This window comes from Amblyomma mixtum, chromosome 2 (genome assembly GCF_055824585.1).
Source record: "Amblyomma mixtum isolate Tamu chromosome 2, ASM5582458v1, whole genome shotgun sequence".
Taxonomy (NCBI): Eukaryota; Metazoa; Arthropoda; class Arachnida; order Ixodida; family Ixodidae; genus Amblyomma; species Amblyomma mixtum.
In genome coordinates this window covers 48,231,385-48,251,644 of record NC_143013.1, presented here as the reverse complement: position 1 = coordinate 48,251,644, position 20,260 = coordinate 48,231,385, and the positions used below count along the sequence as shown (strand labels likewise).

Here is a 20,260-nt window from a genome sequence, read left to right as displayed (position 1 = left end):
GAACTCGTATAATTCTTTCTTGCAGCCAACGTGTGGCGTTCGGTGTCTGATGGTGCACTCTTGCACTTTTTTCTCCCAATGCGCGAACAATTTCCGGCCAGTTTTCGTGGCGCTGAAAATATCGCATCGACGCCGTACTTATTGGCCACCTTCTTGATGTTATGAGAGGTGTGAGCCTCGGCTGTCTTATTTCAAAGTGCTATTGAGAAGCCGAGATAGGACAGAACGTGAGCTTGTGGAAGCCTTCTAAATCAAGAAGCCAGGTGATAATTGCATTAGTGACACGTCAGTTGTTCTTCGCCACACTGAAATGCTGTTTCTTGATGCATATCTGTGAGAGGTGAATGTCTGTGATTAAGAGCATGTACAAGGGCAAAGGCTATATAAACGTTCTTCCTTGAATAAATCCTGTTGAAAGTGCAGCGCTCGTCCTGTTCCCTTACTCGTCTGTGTTGCCGTTTTGCGCTCCCATGTCTTTCACGAATAGGCACCAACAAGCCAGCTGCAAGTACTTCTTTTCAAACAATAACCGTGAGAGTCTTACAGTGTTCATCCATGAGGGGCTCAGGAGAGCCCTCGCAAGTTCCCAGCAGGGCCAGCACCAGGCGGTTGATGTAGCCGGAGCTGCCCAGCCGGTAATTGTCGGCAACCTGCGGGTAAGCAACATGGGTCGCACCAACTCTCGGGTGGCTGTGACAGGAACAGCCACCTGCCTGTGCAGTGGAGCATTGGAGCAGTGGAGCCATTTATGAATATTAAGTAGAGAATTACCAATTCTGCACATATGGGCAATAGCTCACGGAGCTCCGAACAATGTTCGGTTTGGTGACCAGCGCGAACTAAGTTACAAAAACGCGCAAACCACAAACGCATCAATACAAACAGCAGTAGTACACAATGCTTTGGCATTCTGAGCACGTAAGGTTAAGTGCCCCCTGTAATATTTTCTCAATAAACCTCTGCGCTATCATGAATTTAACTTCAAGCCTTTTTGTTCAGCCTCGGAAAAGGAATTGGCAGGATAAAACTATTACATACTTTCCTCGAGAGCGAGAGAGCTGCTGGTTAGCTGCTACTCATAACCAGGGTGCGCTGGCCGCCATGCACTCCTCCTCCCTCATATCCTCGTCGTTATTCTCCCGATAAAAGAAGTTTCTTTCTCATGATCTGGGCCTCCACCCACAATTGACCGAAGCAGATAAAAACCCTTCCCTCTTCCAATATCTCAATACTTTTACACTGTTGTTAGCCGCAAGGACTGATGAACATTATTTTTTCCTTTAACCTCGAGGATTTGTCAGTTAGGAGATAAAAACAGGATCTAATTTTTCTCTAAAAATGTCTTCATGCCCTAACTGATTACTCTCACATCGTAGAATGAATCTGATTTAACGCACCAACAAAATGGCACAGGCATTAGAATGTTTATTTCATAAAAATGCTTTGTCATACCAACCCTGTAATAGGCGCACAGTTATGTGACACGTCAGCTAACCCCAGCGATCACCAGGATATATATGTTTTTTTTCCTTTGTGCATTGAAACATTCTTTATATATGTGATTGGTGTGTATTTGTGTGTGTACTCAAAGCTGTTGCTGTTTACAAACACATTAAAGAATAATTATTATTTTAAATCTTAGTTACACTCACCTTTCTGTTTTTTTTTTGTGCATTGAAACTTTCTTTACATATGTGATTCATGTGTACCTGTGTGTATCATAACAACCAAGTCTGTTGCTGTTTACAAACACATTAAAGACTGTCTATTATATTAAATTTTAGTTACACTCTTATACTTTGCGTGTTTATGTCCTCAATCAGATCCTGCAATATCTGCCGTAAGTAACATAATAAACCAAGGTACTCAGCAAGTGGGAGGTTACTAATGCGTCATTTGTTTTATCCAGCTCTTCCTCGTCTCTTTTCTCAATACCTCTTAGCGTGTAGAGTTCAACCTCTTATATCAAAATCGAAGTGGCCGACCGATTTCTTCGTTATAGCCGATGCTTCGATAAAGTGGTACGTCACCTTTGCCGCAACTATTGCACGTCAAGGAGCTTACCTGACCCCGTGTATATAGCTAACAACATTCCTGATGTTCTTCTGCCGTCGACACGCGCACCCCGTGTACACCACACGGCTGAAGAAGCACTAAACACAAAACAACTGGTTATGGGTGCGTTCCAATAGACCTTTGCAATAAGGGCTACCTGGGCGCTGCCATATTGTTCACTGGACTGTCGTGAGCGCCTCGCGCTAGCACGGCGGAAGCGGCGTAAGAACCACTTTCCAACAGTCCACAGAGGAGGCGTCTCGACAACTCCCTCACCCGATGCAAAGGTCTGTAATGCCTGGCAGGCGCCTGCTTATACGCCTAGCCGGACAGCCGCCACCTTGGGGTGCTTCCGTTGCCCACGAAGCCGGAAGCCAGAAAGAAAGCTTCTTTGCCGGAGGCAACATCGATGCAGGCTCTCTTCCTGCCTGAAGATGGAGGAGCAGTACGCGGCCCTGAGCGAGCCGCGCTCTTTTCAGGGCTTCGAAGCAGGGACAGGGAGTTTTTTTCTTTTTTTTATGAGAACTAGGGGCTAATTGAGCAATCTTCGTGGGCGTGCGATTCCAAGCAGTGCATATCCGTGAATCTCCCGAACATCACAGAGCAGGGATACGCAAACTGGTCCCGGTCAGTCATATCGCACCTTCGCTCCCACGAGAAGCAGATACAGCTCACCGAGGTGGTCACGGACGTGGACAACTACCTCCTCCACCTCTGGGAAGCGCGCCGCGGCCTCACGCGCCGCTGGAAGCGCCAGAAACACAACAAGAAGCTCAAAGCGCGCATTGCGGACCTCATCCGGCAGGCAGCAGAGTACGCGGCCCAACTCGCTGACTCAAACTGGGTAGACCGCTGCAACACGGCGGCGAGGCAGATGTCGAGCCGTAACACGTGGCGGCTCTTCCGAGCCCTCATCAACCCAGCACATAGCCGCACAGAAACGCAGAAGCAACTACACAAAGCCATGCACTCATTCCAAGGAAATACAACGCATTTGGCACAGGCGCTCCGGGATCGCTACCTGTGCACAACTCAGGACGCCCGCAGATCGGCCTACTCCTACGCTGGCAGAGAAAACTCGGAGTTGGATAAGCCTTTCCAGCTTCACGATCTGCGGGCGGGTCTGGCCAAAATGAAGAGGGGCACCACGCCGGGCCGGGACAAGGTCACCGTCAAACTTTTGGCGAACCTTCCTGATTCAGCGTACCAGTGCCTTCTAGAATACATCAATGCGATATGGACGGGGGAAACCCCGCTCCCCATTGACTGGAAAACGGCCCTTGTCACCTTCATCCCGAAGGCCGGAAAACCGATCGACACGGACAACCTCCGCCCCATCTCTCTCACCTCGTGTGTGGGCAAATTTATGGAGACGATGGTGCGGGATCGGCTGTCCGAGTACCTCGAACAACACAACACCTTCGCGGACACAATGTTCGGATTTCGCCCACATAGATCCGCACAGGATGTCCTGCTCCAACTCGACCGCGAAATCTTGAACCCCATTACACACCCCCAAAACGACAAAATAGTCCTTGCGCTCGACCTGAAAGGAGCGTTCGATAACGTAACTCACGAGATCATACTCACACATTTGAGTCAAACTCACTGCGGCACCAATACCTTCAATTACGTTAAACAATTTCTCACGGACAGACTGTCCTACATCAGAATACAGGACGAAGAGCACGGACCTTTCCTGCTCGGCACGAGGGGGACTCCACAAGGCGCGGTGCTGTCCCCTCTGCTATTCAACATTGCCATGATGCGCCTACCCGCCCTACTGGGTGCGGTCGAAGGGGTCCAGCACGCGCTGTACGCCGACGACATCACCATCTGGGCTACGCAAGGGCGCCTGGGGGATATGGAGACCAGCCTGCAAACGGCCGCCAGCATAGTGCACCGCTATGCTCGCGACTGTGGTCTGCAATGCTCCCCGCAGAAATCGGAATTCGTGCTTTGCGTCCCTCGCGCACATGCTCGACCCAAATCAATCTCTCGTTGCAAAGCGGTCCCATTCGCGAATCCAAGGAAATCAGAGTCCTCGGACTTTTCATACACAACCAGCGACGCTGCGACACAACACTCGCCAAGCTCCGGCAGGTGGGGGACCAGGTGGGCCGCATGGTCCGCCGGGTTTCCAACAAGCGCGGTGGGTTACGATGCAAAGACGCCTTGCGGCTGGCGAACGCATTCGACTCCCTATCTCCACCTGCGGAAACAGGAGGAGGATGCCGTCGAGGCCATCCTCCGCAAAATCATGAAACGAGCGCTGGACCTCCCGGTCTCTACCTCTACCAGCCGCCTTTTGGCACTGGGGGATGGTTAACACTTTTAGGGAGCTTCGGGAGGCCCACCTCACAACCAATACACTCGTCTCACAAAGACAGGGTCGGGTCGCCGCCTTTTAGCCCGACTTCACATCCAGCACACTCAATTCACAGAGGAGAGATGCCGCCTTCCCGTACACTGGAGACGCGCCCTCCACGTGCGGCCTCTCCCCACCAATATGTCCAAAGAGGATCATAATGGCAGGCGCCTGGCGCGGGCGGAAGCCTTGGACCGCCATTTTCGGAGCAAACCAGGAGTCTTCTACGTGGAAGCGTCCGGCCCGGACCCCAGGGGATGGTACACGGCCGCGGTTGTCCACGAGGGTAAAACAGTAGACGCCCTTACTTTCAAGGCCCAGTCAGCAATTCACGCAGAAGAGGTTGCTATCGCTTTGGCAGCCTCTCACACCTCCTCCAAATACATAATCACCGACTCGCGAGGGGCTTGCCGTAACGTCACGCAAGGGTGGGTTACTCCCCTAGCTTATCACATTTACCAAAATTGTGGCCGAGACTCGGATCCCGCGCACCGATCTCTCGTTTGGGCTCCAGGTCACCAAGCCGTCCACGGAAATGAGGCAGCCGACGCCGCCGCCCGCGCGCTCTCTCTCCGGGCATTTCCCACGGGACCCGACGCCGACCAGGACACTGATTTCAACCCGATTTATACTTTTAAAGAAATATGCGAGTATTACAAATCCACGCACCAAACTCTTCCCACCCCGTGCAAAGGGCTGGGGAAGGTCAACGAGCGGGTACTCCTGCGCCTGCTCACCAACACGATGTTGTGCCCGGCAACTCTGCAACATTTCGATCCTCAATTCGACGAGCGGTGCTCACACTGTGGGGAGGTGTCTGACACTTACCACATGATGTGGGCCTGCCAGCAGAACCCATCCCTACCCCCTATCCCAAACCCCACCCGAGAGGACTGGGAGGCGACCCTGTCCGGTTGCTGCACCCTCGAGGCCCAAATGGCCTTAGCGCAGCGCGCCCGGGCTGCGGCAAACGCCAATGGGGTACCTGTCTAGGCATCCCACCTAGTGGTTGTAAGGGCGTGACCCTTCAAGTCACGACCCCCAACACCTCTCCCTATGATTTAATAAATGTTTTCACCACCACCACCCCAGAAGGGGATCGTGCAAGTGAGAACTTTTCTAAAGCGGTTGCCACAGTAGGTACGCTTACAGTCTGGTGATTCCCGCTCACTGCACTTTGATTTTAGTCTGGTTAAGATTAAAACTTGTCGTCTTCGGCTTCATTGACAGTTGTCATAGAGGACGGGTGATGTCGGCACGAAGATCTGTTTTTCTCTTGTTGTAGTGACCGTATCAAGCTCTTTCGGAGAAACTCTTTTTATGTTTACAGTACCAGAAAGGCAAACCAAGTCTAACGATGACAGCTATTTGCACCTAGATTTCAGTCTGCATAAGATGCTGCTATCTTTGTGTTTCTCGCCAGCTGCCACAGTCGACTGCAGGCGGAAAGGCACGCTTATGTTTTATCTTGCTGTAGTAGCCGAATCTTACGAGCATATTGTTTTTGTTTTTACAATATTTCGTACTCTTCTTCTGCCTGCAGGACAATCTGGATGAGTATGTTCCAGCATAATGAAAAGTTTAGCATCAATAATAAAAGAATCGCGCCGTCCTCCGAGAGCGGGCCCTGCGCGCATGCACTGCAGCGTATTGCATGTTTTTTTTTTTTAGCCTAGATGGGCGAAACCACTTGTCTTCAGGTTTACACAATGAGACGATGAAACGCGCAACATTACCGCAACAATAAATTGAAGACCGTAGAAAAGGCATTTCCATGTGCAATGTTTATAACTTTAAAAACTATCAGTAAAGCTATTAATGAGCTTAGTTTACTTTTTATGCCGCCAGGTGGCTTGAATGGTGGACAATTTTTAATATGCGGGCATCTAGGCGTCTTTCTAGACGTCACACTTGACGTCCTGTCGGATGTTTAGACTATCGAAACGTACCCTATGTCCGCTTTGCCAAATTGTGCCCATCTTTTCCGCGGCCTCAATACACGTCAATGCTTAAGAAATGGGCTTTGGATTAAAAATACCGTAGAGGACAGGGAGAGACCTATTAAGACTCTTTAACTGCGTTTTCTGTTCAATAAAGCTGACACAGGCCGCTGCAAAAGAACAAGCGTCGCGGTGGTTTCACCACCGCGCGTTGGTAGGGGAACGCGCGGTGGTTTCACCACCGCGCGTTCCCCTACTGGTTGTCTTCCCCACACGACGCATCAGAGTGCCAGTCAAAGCATATCTTGACACAAAGCGCTCAGAAAACGACTAAGGCGAAGACTAGAAAATGCACGGACACGCGCTGTTTTCTCACGTCTTTCTTCGTCTTCTGCGCGTTCTGTGTCAAGAATGGATTACCAACCAGCACAAACCCACACCTTATGAGAGCACTTCGCCGCACGACGGTAGTGCTTTGTGAAGAACTCGTACGCAAGGCCAAAGGCTGCTCTGCAGTTGTTAATCTGGCATATATACCTTCTTCTCACTACAATATTGCACTGCGGTAAAGCTACCTTACCAAAAAAAATATATTTAAGTAGTGTGGTGAAGTTTATCAAACAGGCGTGCATAAGACTAATACGTCCGGGCTAAGGAAGCAAGCAGACATCGAAACCAACTAAAGCATACAAGAATTATTTTTTTTACTTTGTGGTGTTGATTAATAAAAAATAATAGTGTAATCTCTTTATGGTCACAATTTCATTGATAAAAGAGTAGAATAAAAGATAACCGCATGCTGCCAGTGGGATCCGAACCCACGACCTCTGTATGTCGCGTACAGAACTTCACAACTCGTTTATGGCAGCGGCTGTCCAATCTTCCATTTCCAAGGATATTTATGTTGCGTAGAACCTAACCTTGAATGCGTTCGCCAGCGATATTCTCGTCCACAGCGGCGGACACATACTCTATTACCGCGACTGTCATGTGGAATGTGATAGAACGGTGAGTGCGGGAACAGTGCTAAGAATTATGACAACCTGTTTGATGTACGAACTATAATTTACAACAATGCCTTTTTATAGCGGGAAGTGAAGCGCTAGCGCCACATGATGCGTGCCCCCAGGCTGCAAGTGATCTCGATTGAGTGCATAGCATGCCAACGTGGCAGGAGAACAGTGAATGCTCCAGATAAGCATAGATTTCTGGGTGATTTGGGCATGTAGGGGAAGGTCGCAGACGGAAGGGAAAGAAGAGGCAAGGGTGTGGAGTGTATTTAAGCGAATGCGCCGGAGATTACGCAGTTTGGGGGTGGTAAGATATTTGCAAATGGTACGGCTGGCCTCGGACCAGCTGAGGAACCAGTTGAGGTGACTGAGTTTATAAAAAACATTTTACTTTTATCTTTGCAAAAAAAAAAAAACTAAGGGTCGGGGACAAAAGGCACCAGCCATTACCTGACAGGCTCCCCTGACACCTCAACAATGTTGACAGCGATGCTTGGAACATTAAATGAATGGCTTTGGCATTGAAGTTGTCTTGAATGACCCTGACACAGGATATTCTCAAAGCTTATTGCTCAGTCGTAATAAAGTTGTTACTCTCTCTCTCTCTCTCTTTCTATAGAGTGGCGGAGTGTAGAACTTCGGAACTTCGGAAAGACTACTTTGAGAAGCGAACGAACTGAGTGGATGGTGCAGCGAAGAACTATTCAGAGAACAGCCAAGCAAAGGATTGGTCTACTGTCGGTCAAGGTCGCGACCCAAAACCAGCTGCTACATGATATCCTCTCCAAGTACGTGATTATGTCAGCAGTTTTGGCAAATTAAGTTATTCGTTGACCATTTTAAATATATTCTGAGACATTGGTATTTAAAGAAGAGTTCAGAGTTATGTAGGTGGCTGGTTGTTGCTCTGGATAGCAGGAACGACACACAGCAGAAGGCACAAGGAGTGATGTTAGTTTTGGCCCTTTAATATGGACAACAAGGCAATGTAGGTATCAAGTCGTTTACGCTAAGAAATGCACTCACAATAACCGCACTTCACTTCGGCAGTGAGCAGGAGCGTTTTTTCGGTTTCGCATCGAGCGCGTCGTACCTTGTCCGAGGTGCGCAGGCATTCGGCGCGGGTCAGGGAGGACTCGTAGCGCGCGGCGGCAGCGTCCACAATGGGGCAGCGGGTGTCGCGATCCAGGGCGCTGCGACGCATGCGCACAAAGGCAGCACTTCTATGTGGCAGGCTTCATTGGCAACGCCAAGCACTCGAACGCATCATTAAAAAATTTCTGGATACCGGCCTTCAAGCAAACTTGCTTTAAAGGGGTGCCGAGGGCCGCTCCGTCAATTTTTTGTTGCGAGCGAAAAATTAATTCTGTAGCTTCTTTTTACTTTATTGACGTTTTTCCGGCAGCAAAATACGGACTTATTGCCGAGAAAAGCGCATTTAAAAAATTTCTCCCCAATCGAATCTAACTCATGACGTCCATATTGAAAATGACTCTGTGATCACCGTTCGGAACTTGGAAATGAATGGGTGTGTTTCCTAGCCTCAGGGATCCGCGATGAAACTGGCCGCAGTTTGCTTGATATAACGGACACGGGATGGCGGCACAAGTATTTCTCTTTTTTTTTTTTTGCACCTTTTCTAGCTCACAAAATCTCCGAAAAGTGAGAGTGGTCTCTTTGTGATTACAACGCGGTAATATATCAATGCGGACCAACTTCACTTTGTCTTTATCGTCTCTTTTAACCGCCTCTACACGTTAGTCAGCAATTTTCGCTGCTGACAAAATTATTGCGTCATCGAGTTACGGTGGTCATGCCGGACAACGAAATAATTCGAAGCTGCATATATGTAAATATTTGCAAACTGGTTTGAAAGGGAGCTTGATATCAGGGACTCCTAGCATAATAATCATCATCATCCAGATTATGTGCACTGTGGAAGAGATACCTCTTGTGTTGATCTTTATTTTGCCCTCTCTTGTGCCAGCCGCGTCCTCCAACCAGATTTCCTAATGCCTACCCGCTTGACACTCTGCCACACCAGAGACAGGTGCTTCTTCTTTCTGAACACACGAAAATGAGTGGCTTCATTGCGCCATTGCTGAATCGGTCCGGATGAAATTTGTTGGAGCTCAATAAAGTAAAATCTAATGAAATGTCACCAAAGCATTTGACCGAGGGCTTCATTTCCCCACAAAAATTGCCTGAAATCACATGGTATAAATCTCACAAACTACCCTCCTTACAACTTCTTAGTCCGTATAGTTGCTTACTTGTTTTTGTTTTTTTTTTTTGAATGCGAGTTTTCATTATCATATATAATTTCTGCGGTGCGTGTCTGGTGCAGGCCACACCCTGCCAGTGAATCGTACTGAGTTTTATTTATTTCCATGCACCTTGTTCTCAAAGCAGATAGGCCTCTCAGATTCATGGGTGCTGTAGCTCTTTCTGCATACCTTGGCAGCACCGAGATGCTGAAGTTGGAAGGACGCAACAGCCAGTACTCGGAGCTTGTCCTGATGAAGGAAGGCAGCGGCCACGGCAGCCGGTGCGACGGAATATCGCCCTGCGTCTGCGACAGGTGGCGCCTGTGATACATGCTAGCAGCAGATCTCAATCGCTCTCGCATGCAATGCAGTTTTCGTGAGCAGGCTGATACTCTCAATTGCATCTACAGTGGCGATTCCTGTATGCGCTCACTTTTCATTTTTTTTTTCAGGTGTGTTTTAATATCGCCCTGCGTCTGCGACAGGTGGCGCCTGTGATACATGCTAGCAGCAGATCTCAATCGCTCTCGCATGCAATGCAGTTTTCGTGAGCAGGCTGATACTCTCAATTGCATCTACAGTGGCGATTCCTGTATGCGCTCACTTTTCATTTTTTTTTTCAGGTGTGTTTTAAGTGCTACAAGGCTCTCGGCTCGATTCGTGACCACACGAAGTCAACATATAACCAAGATAAAAAAAAATGGGGCACACTTAAGATCCGCCATTAAAGGTATGCCCGATAGCCAATCCTCTCCCATGCACACACGGACACTACTGCTTTTTCCACAGCAGCGCCGCCATAGTGGTTCAGTGGTTATGGCGCTCAGCTGCTGTACCGAAAGAAGCGGGTTCGATCCCGGCCGCGGAACCTGAATTTCGATAGAGGCGAAGTTCTAGAGGCCCGTGTACTGTGCGATGTCAGTGCACGTTAAAGAACCCCAGGTGGTCGAAATTCCCGGAGCCCTCCACTACGGCGTCCCTCATAACCTGAGTTGCTTCGGGACGTTAAACCCCGATAAACCATAAACCATCCTTCCCAATTGCAATCATTGTGTGAAAGGCCACACAACATACATAGGAATCACCGCTTCAACGAAGCCGACCGAACATGCCTGCATAGCGTACCAGTGGCGTTTGTGACTTGCGATTAGAGGGTTATGGGTTCGATTCGTTTGTAGGCCACATAAATGCATTTTTGAACGGGAACCAGCTTATGAACGCAATTTTTTCGTATATTCTAAGATTTCACTACGACAATCATTATATCCGCAGATGCCCCGTCGTCAGGCTTGAATTTTTGTGCTATTACCGTTTTTGCTATCGTCAGAAGCGTTCCCCCTTGTTTTTTTATGGCATTCTTAACTGCTCGATGCTAGTGATGGAGACACTCTAAAAGAAAGACTCTGCTACACATCACAAGAATGGAGCATTACCTTCGATATTTACATAACATTACCTTACAGTATTTCAGTATTCAAAATTTTTCTCCAAGAATGTTGGACATGAGCTTTATGGGACTTACGTGAGGGACGGCGCAAAATGCTCCGCTTGACAGAAGTACGAACGCAAGCAGGTACTCCATCTTCAGTCTGCAAAGCGTAGAAAGAAAGATCCCTCGTGGGATAATAACTAAGCAACAATTTAAAAAACAAGATGAACTCCTGTAGTCACTACGCATCACGAACATTATCGCTACCTTCTTTAAAGCAAACACTACGCTTCAGGTTGTGATTATTAGGCTTGTAGCAGGATTTCCGGGGAAAGGAACTTAGCGACAGCTAGCCAAAATGCCGGTCCGAGCTTCGGTCATCCAGCCAGCGATCTCGCGCCGCGCGCTAGCGGAGCGGCGGCCGCCGCTGCTCATCTTCCTCTTTACAATCACCCCCGGGCTGAAGGCGAAGCCATCCTGGCGAGTCAGGGAGACGACAACACACACGGGTCATAGTACGGCTTCAGGCGTGACACATGAACAGTCTCGCGGCTGCGTCGGCGTTGATCTGTGGAGGGTGTCACCGGGTCGACAATGTAGTTGACCGGGGAAGTGCGCTCTACGATGCGGTAAGGTCCGTGGTACTTGGGGAGAAGTTTGGACGAAAGGCCAGGTGAGGTAGACGGCACGTGAAGCCAGACGAGAGAGCCGGGTAGAAAACTGTCATCAGTGTGGCTTGTGTCGAAACGGAATTTTTGACGCCCCTGCTCGCCGGATGTTAACGACCGAGCGAGCTGACGGCACTCCTCGGCATGCTTGGACGCCTCCGAAAGAGTGGTGCACTCGGACACGTCGGGCCGGTAAGGAAGTACTGTGTCGAGTGGTGAGGAAGGTTCGCGCCCGTAGAGGAGAAAAAATGGCGAGAAGCCGGTGGTGGTCTGCGTGGCGGTGTTGTAGGCGTAGGTGATGAACGGCAGGATCCTGTCCCAGTCGGAGTGGTCGGAAGACACGTACATCGACAGCATATCGCCCAAGGTGCGGTTAAACCGTTCCGTCAAACCGTTAGTCTGAGGATGGTAGGCCGTGGTGGTATGGTGAGTGATCTTACACTGTTTGAGAAGAGATTCCACGACCTCGGACAGAAAAACGCGCCCACGGTCGCTCAGCAGTTCTCGGGGCGCTCCATGGCGAAGAATGAAGTGATGCAATATGAAAGAGGCAACGTGTGGTGCCGTAGCAGCAGGAAGAGCCGCGGTTTCGGCGTAACGCGTGAGGTGGTCGACGGCTACAATAACCCAGCGGTTGCCAGCAGCAGTGTAAGGAAGGGGGCCGTAGAGGTCAATCCCAACTCTGTCAAAAGGACGGAAAGGGCAAGGGAGAGGCTGCATCTGGCCGACTGAGTGGTGAGGAGCTGGCTTGCGACGTTGACAGTCAGGACACGATCGGACGTATTTGCGGACGTAGGTGGACATACCGCGCCAATAATAGCGGAGACGGAGTCGCGAGTATGTTTTAAAGGCGCCGGCATGAGCAGACTGCGGGTCGTTGTGAAACAGGGCGCAGAATGTCGACCGCAGATGGGCAGGGACGACAAGCAACCACTTCCTGCCGGTAGGGACGTAGTTGCGGCGGTACAATAGACCATCACGAATGGCGAAGTGAGCAGCCTGGCGGCGGAGGGCACGAGGCACGGGTGCCGCCGAGGAATTTGAGAGAAAACGTACCAGCGAAGATACCCAGGGGTCCTTATTTTGCTCGCTGCCCATGGTATCTGTTGAAAACGACAGCGAAGCGCAACCGGTTGGCGAGTGGCAGACAACGTCTGGCGGCAGTGGAGAGCGGGACAATGCGTCGGCGTCGTTATGTTTTCGGCCGGAGCGATAGATGACACGGATATCATACTCCTGTAGGCGTAGGGCCCAGCGAGCGAGGCGGCCTGTAGGGTCTTTCAAGGAGGCCAGCCAGCACAGGGAATGATGGTCCGTGACGATATCGAAAGGGCGGCCATAAACGTAAGGGCGAAACTTTCCGATCGCCCAAACAATCGCCAAGCATTCCTTCTCGGTTACTGAGTAGTTGGATTCCGCTTTTGTCAGTGCACGGCTCGCGTAGGCAACGACATACTCGGGAAATCCGGGTTTACGTTGCGTAAGGACAGCGCCGAGGCCAACGCCACTGGCATCAATGTGAATTTCAGTGGGAGCAGTGGGGTCGAAGTGGCGTAAAATGGGAGGCGCTGTGAGCAGCCGGCGTAAGGTGATGAAGGCGTCGTCGCAGTCAGGTGACCAATCGGACAGGTTGTTGGCGCCCCGAAGAAGTTTCGTAAGTGGTGCGATGATAGAGGCAAAATTTCGGACGAAACGTCGGAAATAAGAACACAGGCCGAGAAAGCTGCGAAGTTCCTTCTGAGTCGACGGCTTGGGGAACTCAGCGACGGCACGAAGTTTGGCTGGGTCAGGAAGCACGCCGTCCTTAGAGACGACGTGACCTAAAATTGTCAGTTGGCGGGCGCCAAAGCGACACTTTTTGAGATTAAGTTGGAGCCCCGCGGCAGTTAAACATGTCAACACGTGCTCCAAGCGGTGAAGGTGCGTCTCAAAATCAGGCGCGAAGACGACAATGTCATCTAAGTAGCACAGGCACGTGGTCCACTTCAGGCCGCGTAAAATGGAGTCCATCATTCGCTCGAAAGTCGCTTTGGCATTACAAAGGCCGAAAGGCATGACGGTAAATTCGTACAGGCCATCTGGTGTAACAAAAGCCGTCTTGGCACGGTCAGCCTCGGCCACAGGGACCTGCCAATACCCCGAACGCAGGTCTAAAGAAGAAAAGAACTCCGCGCCTTAGAGGCAGTCAAGGGCGTCATCGATTCGCGGCAGCGGGTAAACGTCTTTGCGGGTGATCTTGTTAAGCCGCCGATAATCGACGCAAAATCGTATTGTGCCATCTTTTTTCTTCACTAGAACCACAGGAGAGGCCCATGGACTACTGGATGGTTGAATGACGCCTCGCTGAAGCATGTCGTCCACCTGAGTGTTGATAATCTGGCGTTCGGCTGCCGAAACTCGGTACGGGCGTTGACGAAGCGGCAAGTGGGCTCCGGTGTCGATCTCATGGGTCACGGTAGACGTGCGGCCGAGTCGGTTTTGAGCCACGTCGAAAGAAGAGCGAAACTGGTTCAGTAGGTGAAGTAGTTGGGCGCGTTGCGGTGTGGCAAGACTGGCGTCGACGGAATCGGCAAAGGCATCGTCTGTGGCCACAGCGGGAGATGCGGGCAAAGTAAGAGAATTAGTAGCAAGAGAACATGATTCGGCGCATCGTTCGGGACCGAGCAAAGAGTCGACGGGCTGAACGTGGCCAAGGCATTCGCCACGGAGAAATATGCAGGGGCTCAAAAAAGGGTTCGAGATCGGGATGAGGCTGCAGCCGTCTTGAACAGTGAGCAGAGCGAATGGCAGAGGCAGACCGTGTCGAGAGATGAAGACGTCGGATGGTGTAAAGACGACGGCGCCGTCAGATGCGGTGAGGCAGGAGACAGGGACAGGAACAGATGAGCACGGAGGAATCTCGATGTCGTCAGCCACAGACAGTTTGCCCCACGAAGATGACGTATCAGGCGAGGTAGCACTGCACGGAAGAAGTTCGAGCTCGGCACGAGCGCAGTCGATGAGGGCCTCATGTTGGGAAAGAAAGTCCCAACCTAAAATAATGTCATGCGAGCACGATGAGAGAACGACGAATTCAACAGTATATAAGGAACAGTGAATGATGACCCTGGCTGTGCAGGCGGCTAAAGGCGAGATGCGCTGCGCATTAGCTGTATGAAGCGAAAATCCGGATAACGGCGTCGTCACTTTGCGAAGTTTTCGGCACAGTTTCTCATTCATCACAGAAACAGCAGCGCCAGTATCAACAAGCGCCAAGGCGGTGTGGCCCTCCACAGAAACGTCGAGAACATTCGCTGGGGACAAACGAGGCCTTGAACTTGTCGCCGAATACGCAGTTCTTGCCTCGGGAACTGCGGCAACTAGTTTTCCTGGCGCATAGGGGAATGAGGACGCAGTGGCGAAACAGAACGGCGCCGCGGGGATGGCGAACGGCGGCGAGAATACGGGCGGCGATCGGAGGCATCAAGCTGTTCGGCAGCCGACGGACGTGGCGGGGGCTGTGGTGCCGCGTAGACGTAGGTTCTGGGGTCATCCACAGGTGGTGGCACACGGCGTCGGCACAGGCGCTCAAAGTGGCCAGGGACACCACATGCATAGCAAATAGGACGGTTGTCACGGGTGCGCCAAGGGTTGACACGAGCAGGAGGTGGTCGGGTTGGAAAGGCAGGCGGCGGCGTCGGAGGATAATACGGGACAAACGGCTCGGCTCTTGGTTTTCGGACGGCGTCGGCGTATGTGAGCGGCGCTGCAGCGGGAACCGGCGGACGAACAGGTGGTAGCGCTTCGGTCACTTGCTCGCGAATCACCGTTTGTAGGGTCGGATCCAGGTTGGAGGGAGGCCCCTGCACGCCGTGAAGAAGTGACAGCTGTCGAGCCACCTCCTCACGTACAAAGTCTTTTATCTGGTCAAGCAGCGAGCTGTGGGAGGTTGTCACGGCGAGGCTGGAAAGGAGGCGAGGCTCAATATTTTTAAAAAGCTGCGTAAACGTGCGACGTATTCCGAACACCTCCACTGCGGCACCTCTTTCTTTCTTTCTTTCTTCTTACACTCCCTCCGAGATCTGCGAGACAGTTACTGCATCATTTCCTTTCCGTAAGAACCAATTTTCAATTTTTATACCAAAGTCGATACGCCTACGCGTCTGTCTTCCTTTTGGTAAAGTGTGCTTCCTTTCTTCAGACATGAATATAAGGCTGGCCTCACGCTTTCGGAGAGGAACTGAGAAGCAAACAAACGTTTGCAGCTGAGTACGCGAGTACGATGACGGGCAATGTCGGCCGGATTTAATGAACTTGGATGCATTCCAATTTGAAGTGGAATGCTAAAGATTTGCGTTGTGCCTCTCTAGACGAAATATGCGGAAGGTATGTCATTAAAGTTGAGGTGTGGCGTTAGGAGTACAGAGGGATTGTAACTGCAGTGCGCACAGCAAGAAGGCACACAGGAAATGAAGGGACAGGACGAACAGATGTGCAGCCGACAACTGAAGTGAATTGTAGAAAATTCCGATTCTTCGACAATTGAAGTGAATGATAGAAAATTCCGTCTCTTATGACCATGTCTGCTGGTTTTTAAGCATGTGACATAGAATAGCATAAAAATAAAGCACGACACGAGAAGAATCTTAAAGGGAGACTGAGGCGGTTTTCGAATCAGCCAATTTTTTAGGGTTTTGAAGTAGTGTAATTGCTGATCACGTCTGTGAAATTATTTTTTCGATTTTGGCCAAAACAGTGGCGCAATTGATTGTAAAACATTTTATTCGCCGGGAAGAGCTTGGCAAGAGGTCGCGTTAAGTGGTCGAGAGTACATAGCCCTCGACGACTTTGTCAGCCCACTCCACCGCCAAAACTTGCGTTCTGGGGTCAGAGCTAGCCAGCACGGTCTCCCACCGCTCGAGAGAAGGAGCTGTAACTAGATCACCCGGAGGTGGCTCTATTTTGCAGTCCCACAGGATGTGATCGTAGGTAGCACGTTGGCCACAGTGTTTGCAGTTTGGGTTGTAAAGATCTGGATAAATGTGCGCGAGGAGTGATGGGGTGCGTATCGATCTCGTCTGTAGACGACGCCACGTAACCTCTTGTTCTTTAGTAAGTCTTATGTCTGGAGGGGGGGAAATTCTCCTCTCTAATTTAAAATGATTGGTGAGATCATGATATGTGATCATGGAGTCCTTCGTGAAATTCAGGGAGCCAGACTCATCCACTGCCCGGTCGACGAAACCTCGGGCTTTATTGTGGGCTGCCTCCTTCCCCGGATTCCCCGAATGGGCTGGGACCCATATCAATTCGGAATAATTTGGTGAGAATTTGGTTGCGTTAAGGATTCTAAGGGAGGTGTTTGTAATTCGCCCTTTAGCGAAATTATTGATACCCATTTTGGAATCGCTGAGGATGATGCTCCCTTGGGTATGTGCTAGGGCGAGGGCTATAGCCGCCTCTTCTGCCGTTTCAGAGGATTTCGTTTTGATTGTCGCCGAGACGATGTGGTCGCCATTCTCGTTCACAACCACAATTGCAAAGGCATTGGTATTTTTGTATTCTGCCGCATCTACATAAAGTGTTGCAGCGCACTGTCTGTATTTGTTATGTAAGGCTTTGGCTCGTGCTTGTCTTCTACCCTCATGGTGTAAGGGCTGCATGTTTTTGGGGAGTGGTTTGATTAGTAGGGCCGTCCTATAGTCGCGGGGTAGGTCTACTTAGCATCGTTATTCGTAGGTTGAAAGTTAATTCCGAGCATGGTAAGAATACTCGTGCCAGTTCTGGAATTGGCTAATCGCGCTGTTTGAGCCATTAAATGGGCTTCTTTCAGTTCATTGTAGGTGTTATGTATTCCTAACCTCATAAGCCTTTCGGTTGAGGCATTTAGTGGGAGTCCTAACGCAGCCTTATAGGCCTCCCGTATCATACTATCCAATTTGTCCTTTTCTGCTTTCGAAAATTTGAGATAAGGGGTGGCATAGAGTATCCTGCTTAGCACAAAGGCCTGCACTAGGCGGCATAAATCTCTTTCCCTCACCCCTTGTCTGCGGTTAGCTATGCGGCGGATTAATCGCGCCGTCGCTTCTACCGTGCGTTTTAGCTTCGTGAGTGTGTCAGTATTCTTTCCATTTGTTTGTAAATACAACCCCAGTATTCTCATGGTCTGTACCTCTTTGACAGATCGTCCATTAACATAGACGTTTATTTGCGGGGGGGATGTTGTGGTACGCCTACCTCTTTGTTTACGACGGATCACGAAGAGTTCAGATTTTTGCTCAGAACAAGTGAGGCCGGATTCCCATGCGCATGCCTCAATGATGTCCACTGCTGCTTGGAGTGTGTCTTCTATGTAATGTAGCCTTCGCATCCTTTGGTTACCCAAAGTGTGATGTCATCTGCATAGAACGTGTGGTGTAGGTCTGGTATTTGTGCCAGTTTGGGGGGAATTTTGATAAGGGAGAGGTTAAAAAGGAAAGGGGACAGGACGGAGCCCTGTGGCGTTCCTTTACTTCCTAGTGTGATTTGGGCAGACTCTATTGTTCCGACCGTTATCACTGCTGTTCTGTTAGTGAGGAAGGATCGGATGTAGTTGTACGTCCTTTCTCCGGGGTTGATTTCTGACAAGTTTGTCAAAATGGCTTTGTGGGTGACGTTGTCGAAAGCTTTAACAAGGTCTAAACCCAATATTGCTTTCGTTCCTGTTCCCTCGTCAGCTTCAATTATGTCCTTGTTAAGCTGCAAGAGTATGTCCTGGGTAGATAGTTGGGCCCTGAATCCTAACATTGTTTCAGGTAGGAGGTTCATGTCCTCCGCATAGTTTTGGAGCCTATTGAGGATGACATGCTCCATGAGTTTGCCTAGGCATGATGTTAATGAAATTGGGCGTAGATTCTCAGTGCTGAGTTTCTTACCCGCTTTAGGAATAAAAGTGATTTTCGCGTGTTTCCACTCTGGTGGTATGTTGCCTGCATGCCAGTATTTGTTCATAAGGTCTGTAACCGCCGCGATCGACGTTGCGTCTAAGTTCCTGAGAGTCTTATTTGTTACTTTGTCTGGTCCCGCCGCAGATGTTGTCCGCAGTTTTCCAATTGCGTACCAGACCTCTGCGTCTGTGATGTCTGCGTCTAAATTTGGATTAGGAGTCCCTCGGTAGTCTGGTTGTGTGGTACCATCATCCGTGTTTAGATAACGTTCTGCTAGCTCTTTGATTAGGTCTTCAGTTGTACCCTCATATTTATGTATGAGTCTGTACAGTTGACTTTGTTGCACGGGACGTGTTTGTTCTGGGTCGAGCAGGTGTCTGAGAAGATGCCATGTCTTCTTATTTCCGAGCTGTCCATTGACGCTTTCACATATTTGGTGCCATTGTTGTGTTTGGAGAGTAAGTGTATGTTCCTCGATTCGCCTCTCGATGTCAGCGATCTTTTTGCGTAGTCGCTTGTTGTGTTTTTGCTTCTTCCAGCGTTTTTGGACACGCTCGCTGCTTTGACGAAGAAGTGGCGCAATCACCAATTAAAAACGCGATGTTTAAATCTCCCGCGCCGCGCGCGACCGCAGGAGAGGAGAACAGCGGAGAGGGAAACCTCGTCCATGTCGGCCAACGTGACGTCACGTTGAGGAGCCGGGGATACTTCGGCGCACCCGAGCGAGCTTTCAGCGCGCGTTGTTTCTCGTGCTGCATGCGTTTTTCCTCGTACTGCGTGCGTTGTGACTTACAAAGCGTGTCAGCCGACCTTGAGAATCAGATTCAACACGAGGTACTACTCTGCTTTCGTGTCCACGAACAACTACGCCCGCGACTGTGTCGTCTTCCACTGTTTTCCGCAAGATCATACGCTCGCAGCGCAAGCGCTCGCTGCTTTGACGAAGAATTCAAGCCGACCAAAGCAAGCGTACTCTGCTCGAAGCACTTTCGTGAGACCGGCTACATGCAGAGCTTGTCCCTAATGTGATCTCTGGAGATTTCGGTCCCGGCTGAACCATGACGCAGTTCCTTTCATTTCCTCGCGCATGAGAGGCGTGTCACCATTTCGAAGAAGCGCCTCTTCTAAAAGCAGAAACATGCTCACTAGAAACACGCCCCTGCAGAAACCTAATAGAGGCTCAAGCATGTGTTGCTCTTCTCAGCTTATAAGTGCGGCCAGACCACCTGAGGCGTGCTCAGCAAGGCTCGGTTAGTGATTTTGTACTCGGTTCGAAGTGTCCAAGCAAGCAAGCAAAGCAAAACACAATAAAGCAAAGCAAGCGAGCATTGAAGCTCTTCATATGCGGCATCTCGTTTAATTGTATCTGAGCGATTAAAATGAAAGCGTTCGACGTTCTGATTTCGGATGCAAATTTAACAGAGAAATGAATGCCAACCAAGTTCTTGCATAAAACATCATGTCTCGCAACCTTAGTCGGTTTCTTCTTCAAGTTGTGGCAGCGAACGAGTTGCAGCTAGCTTGGCTTTTAAACACACATATAGTTGGCCACTACTTCACTGAACCTAAACTGCAAATCTAGGAAGGGCGAACGTTTCCGAGGCAGCGATTAATATTT

At 50.1% G+C, this 20,260-nt stretch overlaps 1 protein-coding gene across 6 annotated transcripts in view; it reads right to left on the bottom strand.

Annotated features, from left to right (window-relative positions):
- LOC149359253 (beta-hexosaminidase subunit beta-like) overlaps positions 1–20,260 on the bottom strand; it is an 83,555-nt gene that overhangs the window by 59,810 nt on the left and 3,485 nt on the right. For 2 of the 6 annotated variants that reach the window (XM_089571541.1, XM_089571543.1), the window contains exons 2-5: positions 11,163–11,229; positions 9,830–9,945; positions 8,467–8,566; positions 545–650 (exon numbers count right to left, since the gene is read on the bottom strand). In XM_089571541.1, coding sequence (XP_089427667.1) covers positions 545–650; positions 8,467–8,566; positions 9,830–9,945; positions 11,163–11,222 — 382 coding nt within the window. In that variant the 5' untranslated portion in view covers positions 11,223–11,229. Of the gene's footprint in view, positions 1–544; positions 651–8,466; positions 8,567–9,829; positions 9,946–11,162; positions 11,230–20,260 lie in introns of those variants that run through there. The other 4 variants (XM_089571542.1, XM_089571544.1, XM_089571545.1 and 1 more) reach the window with 4 other exon arrangements.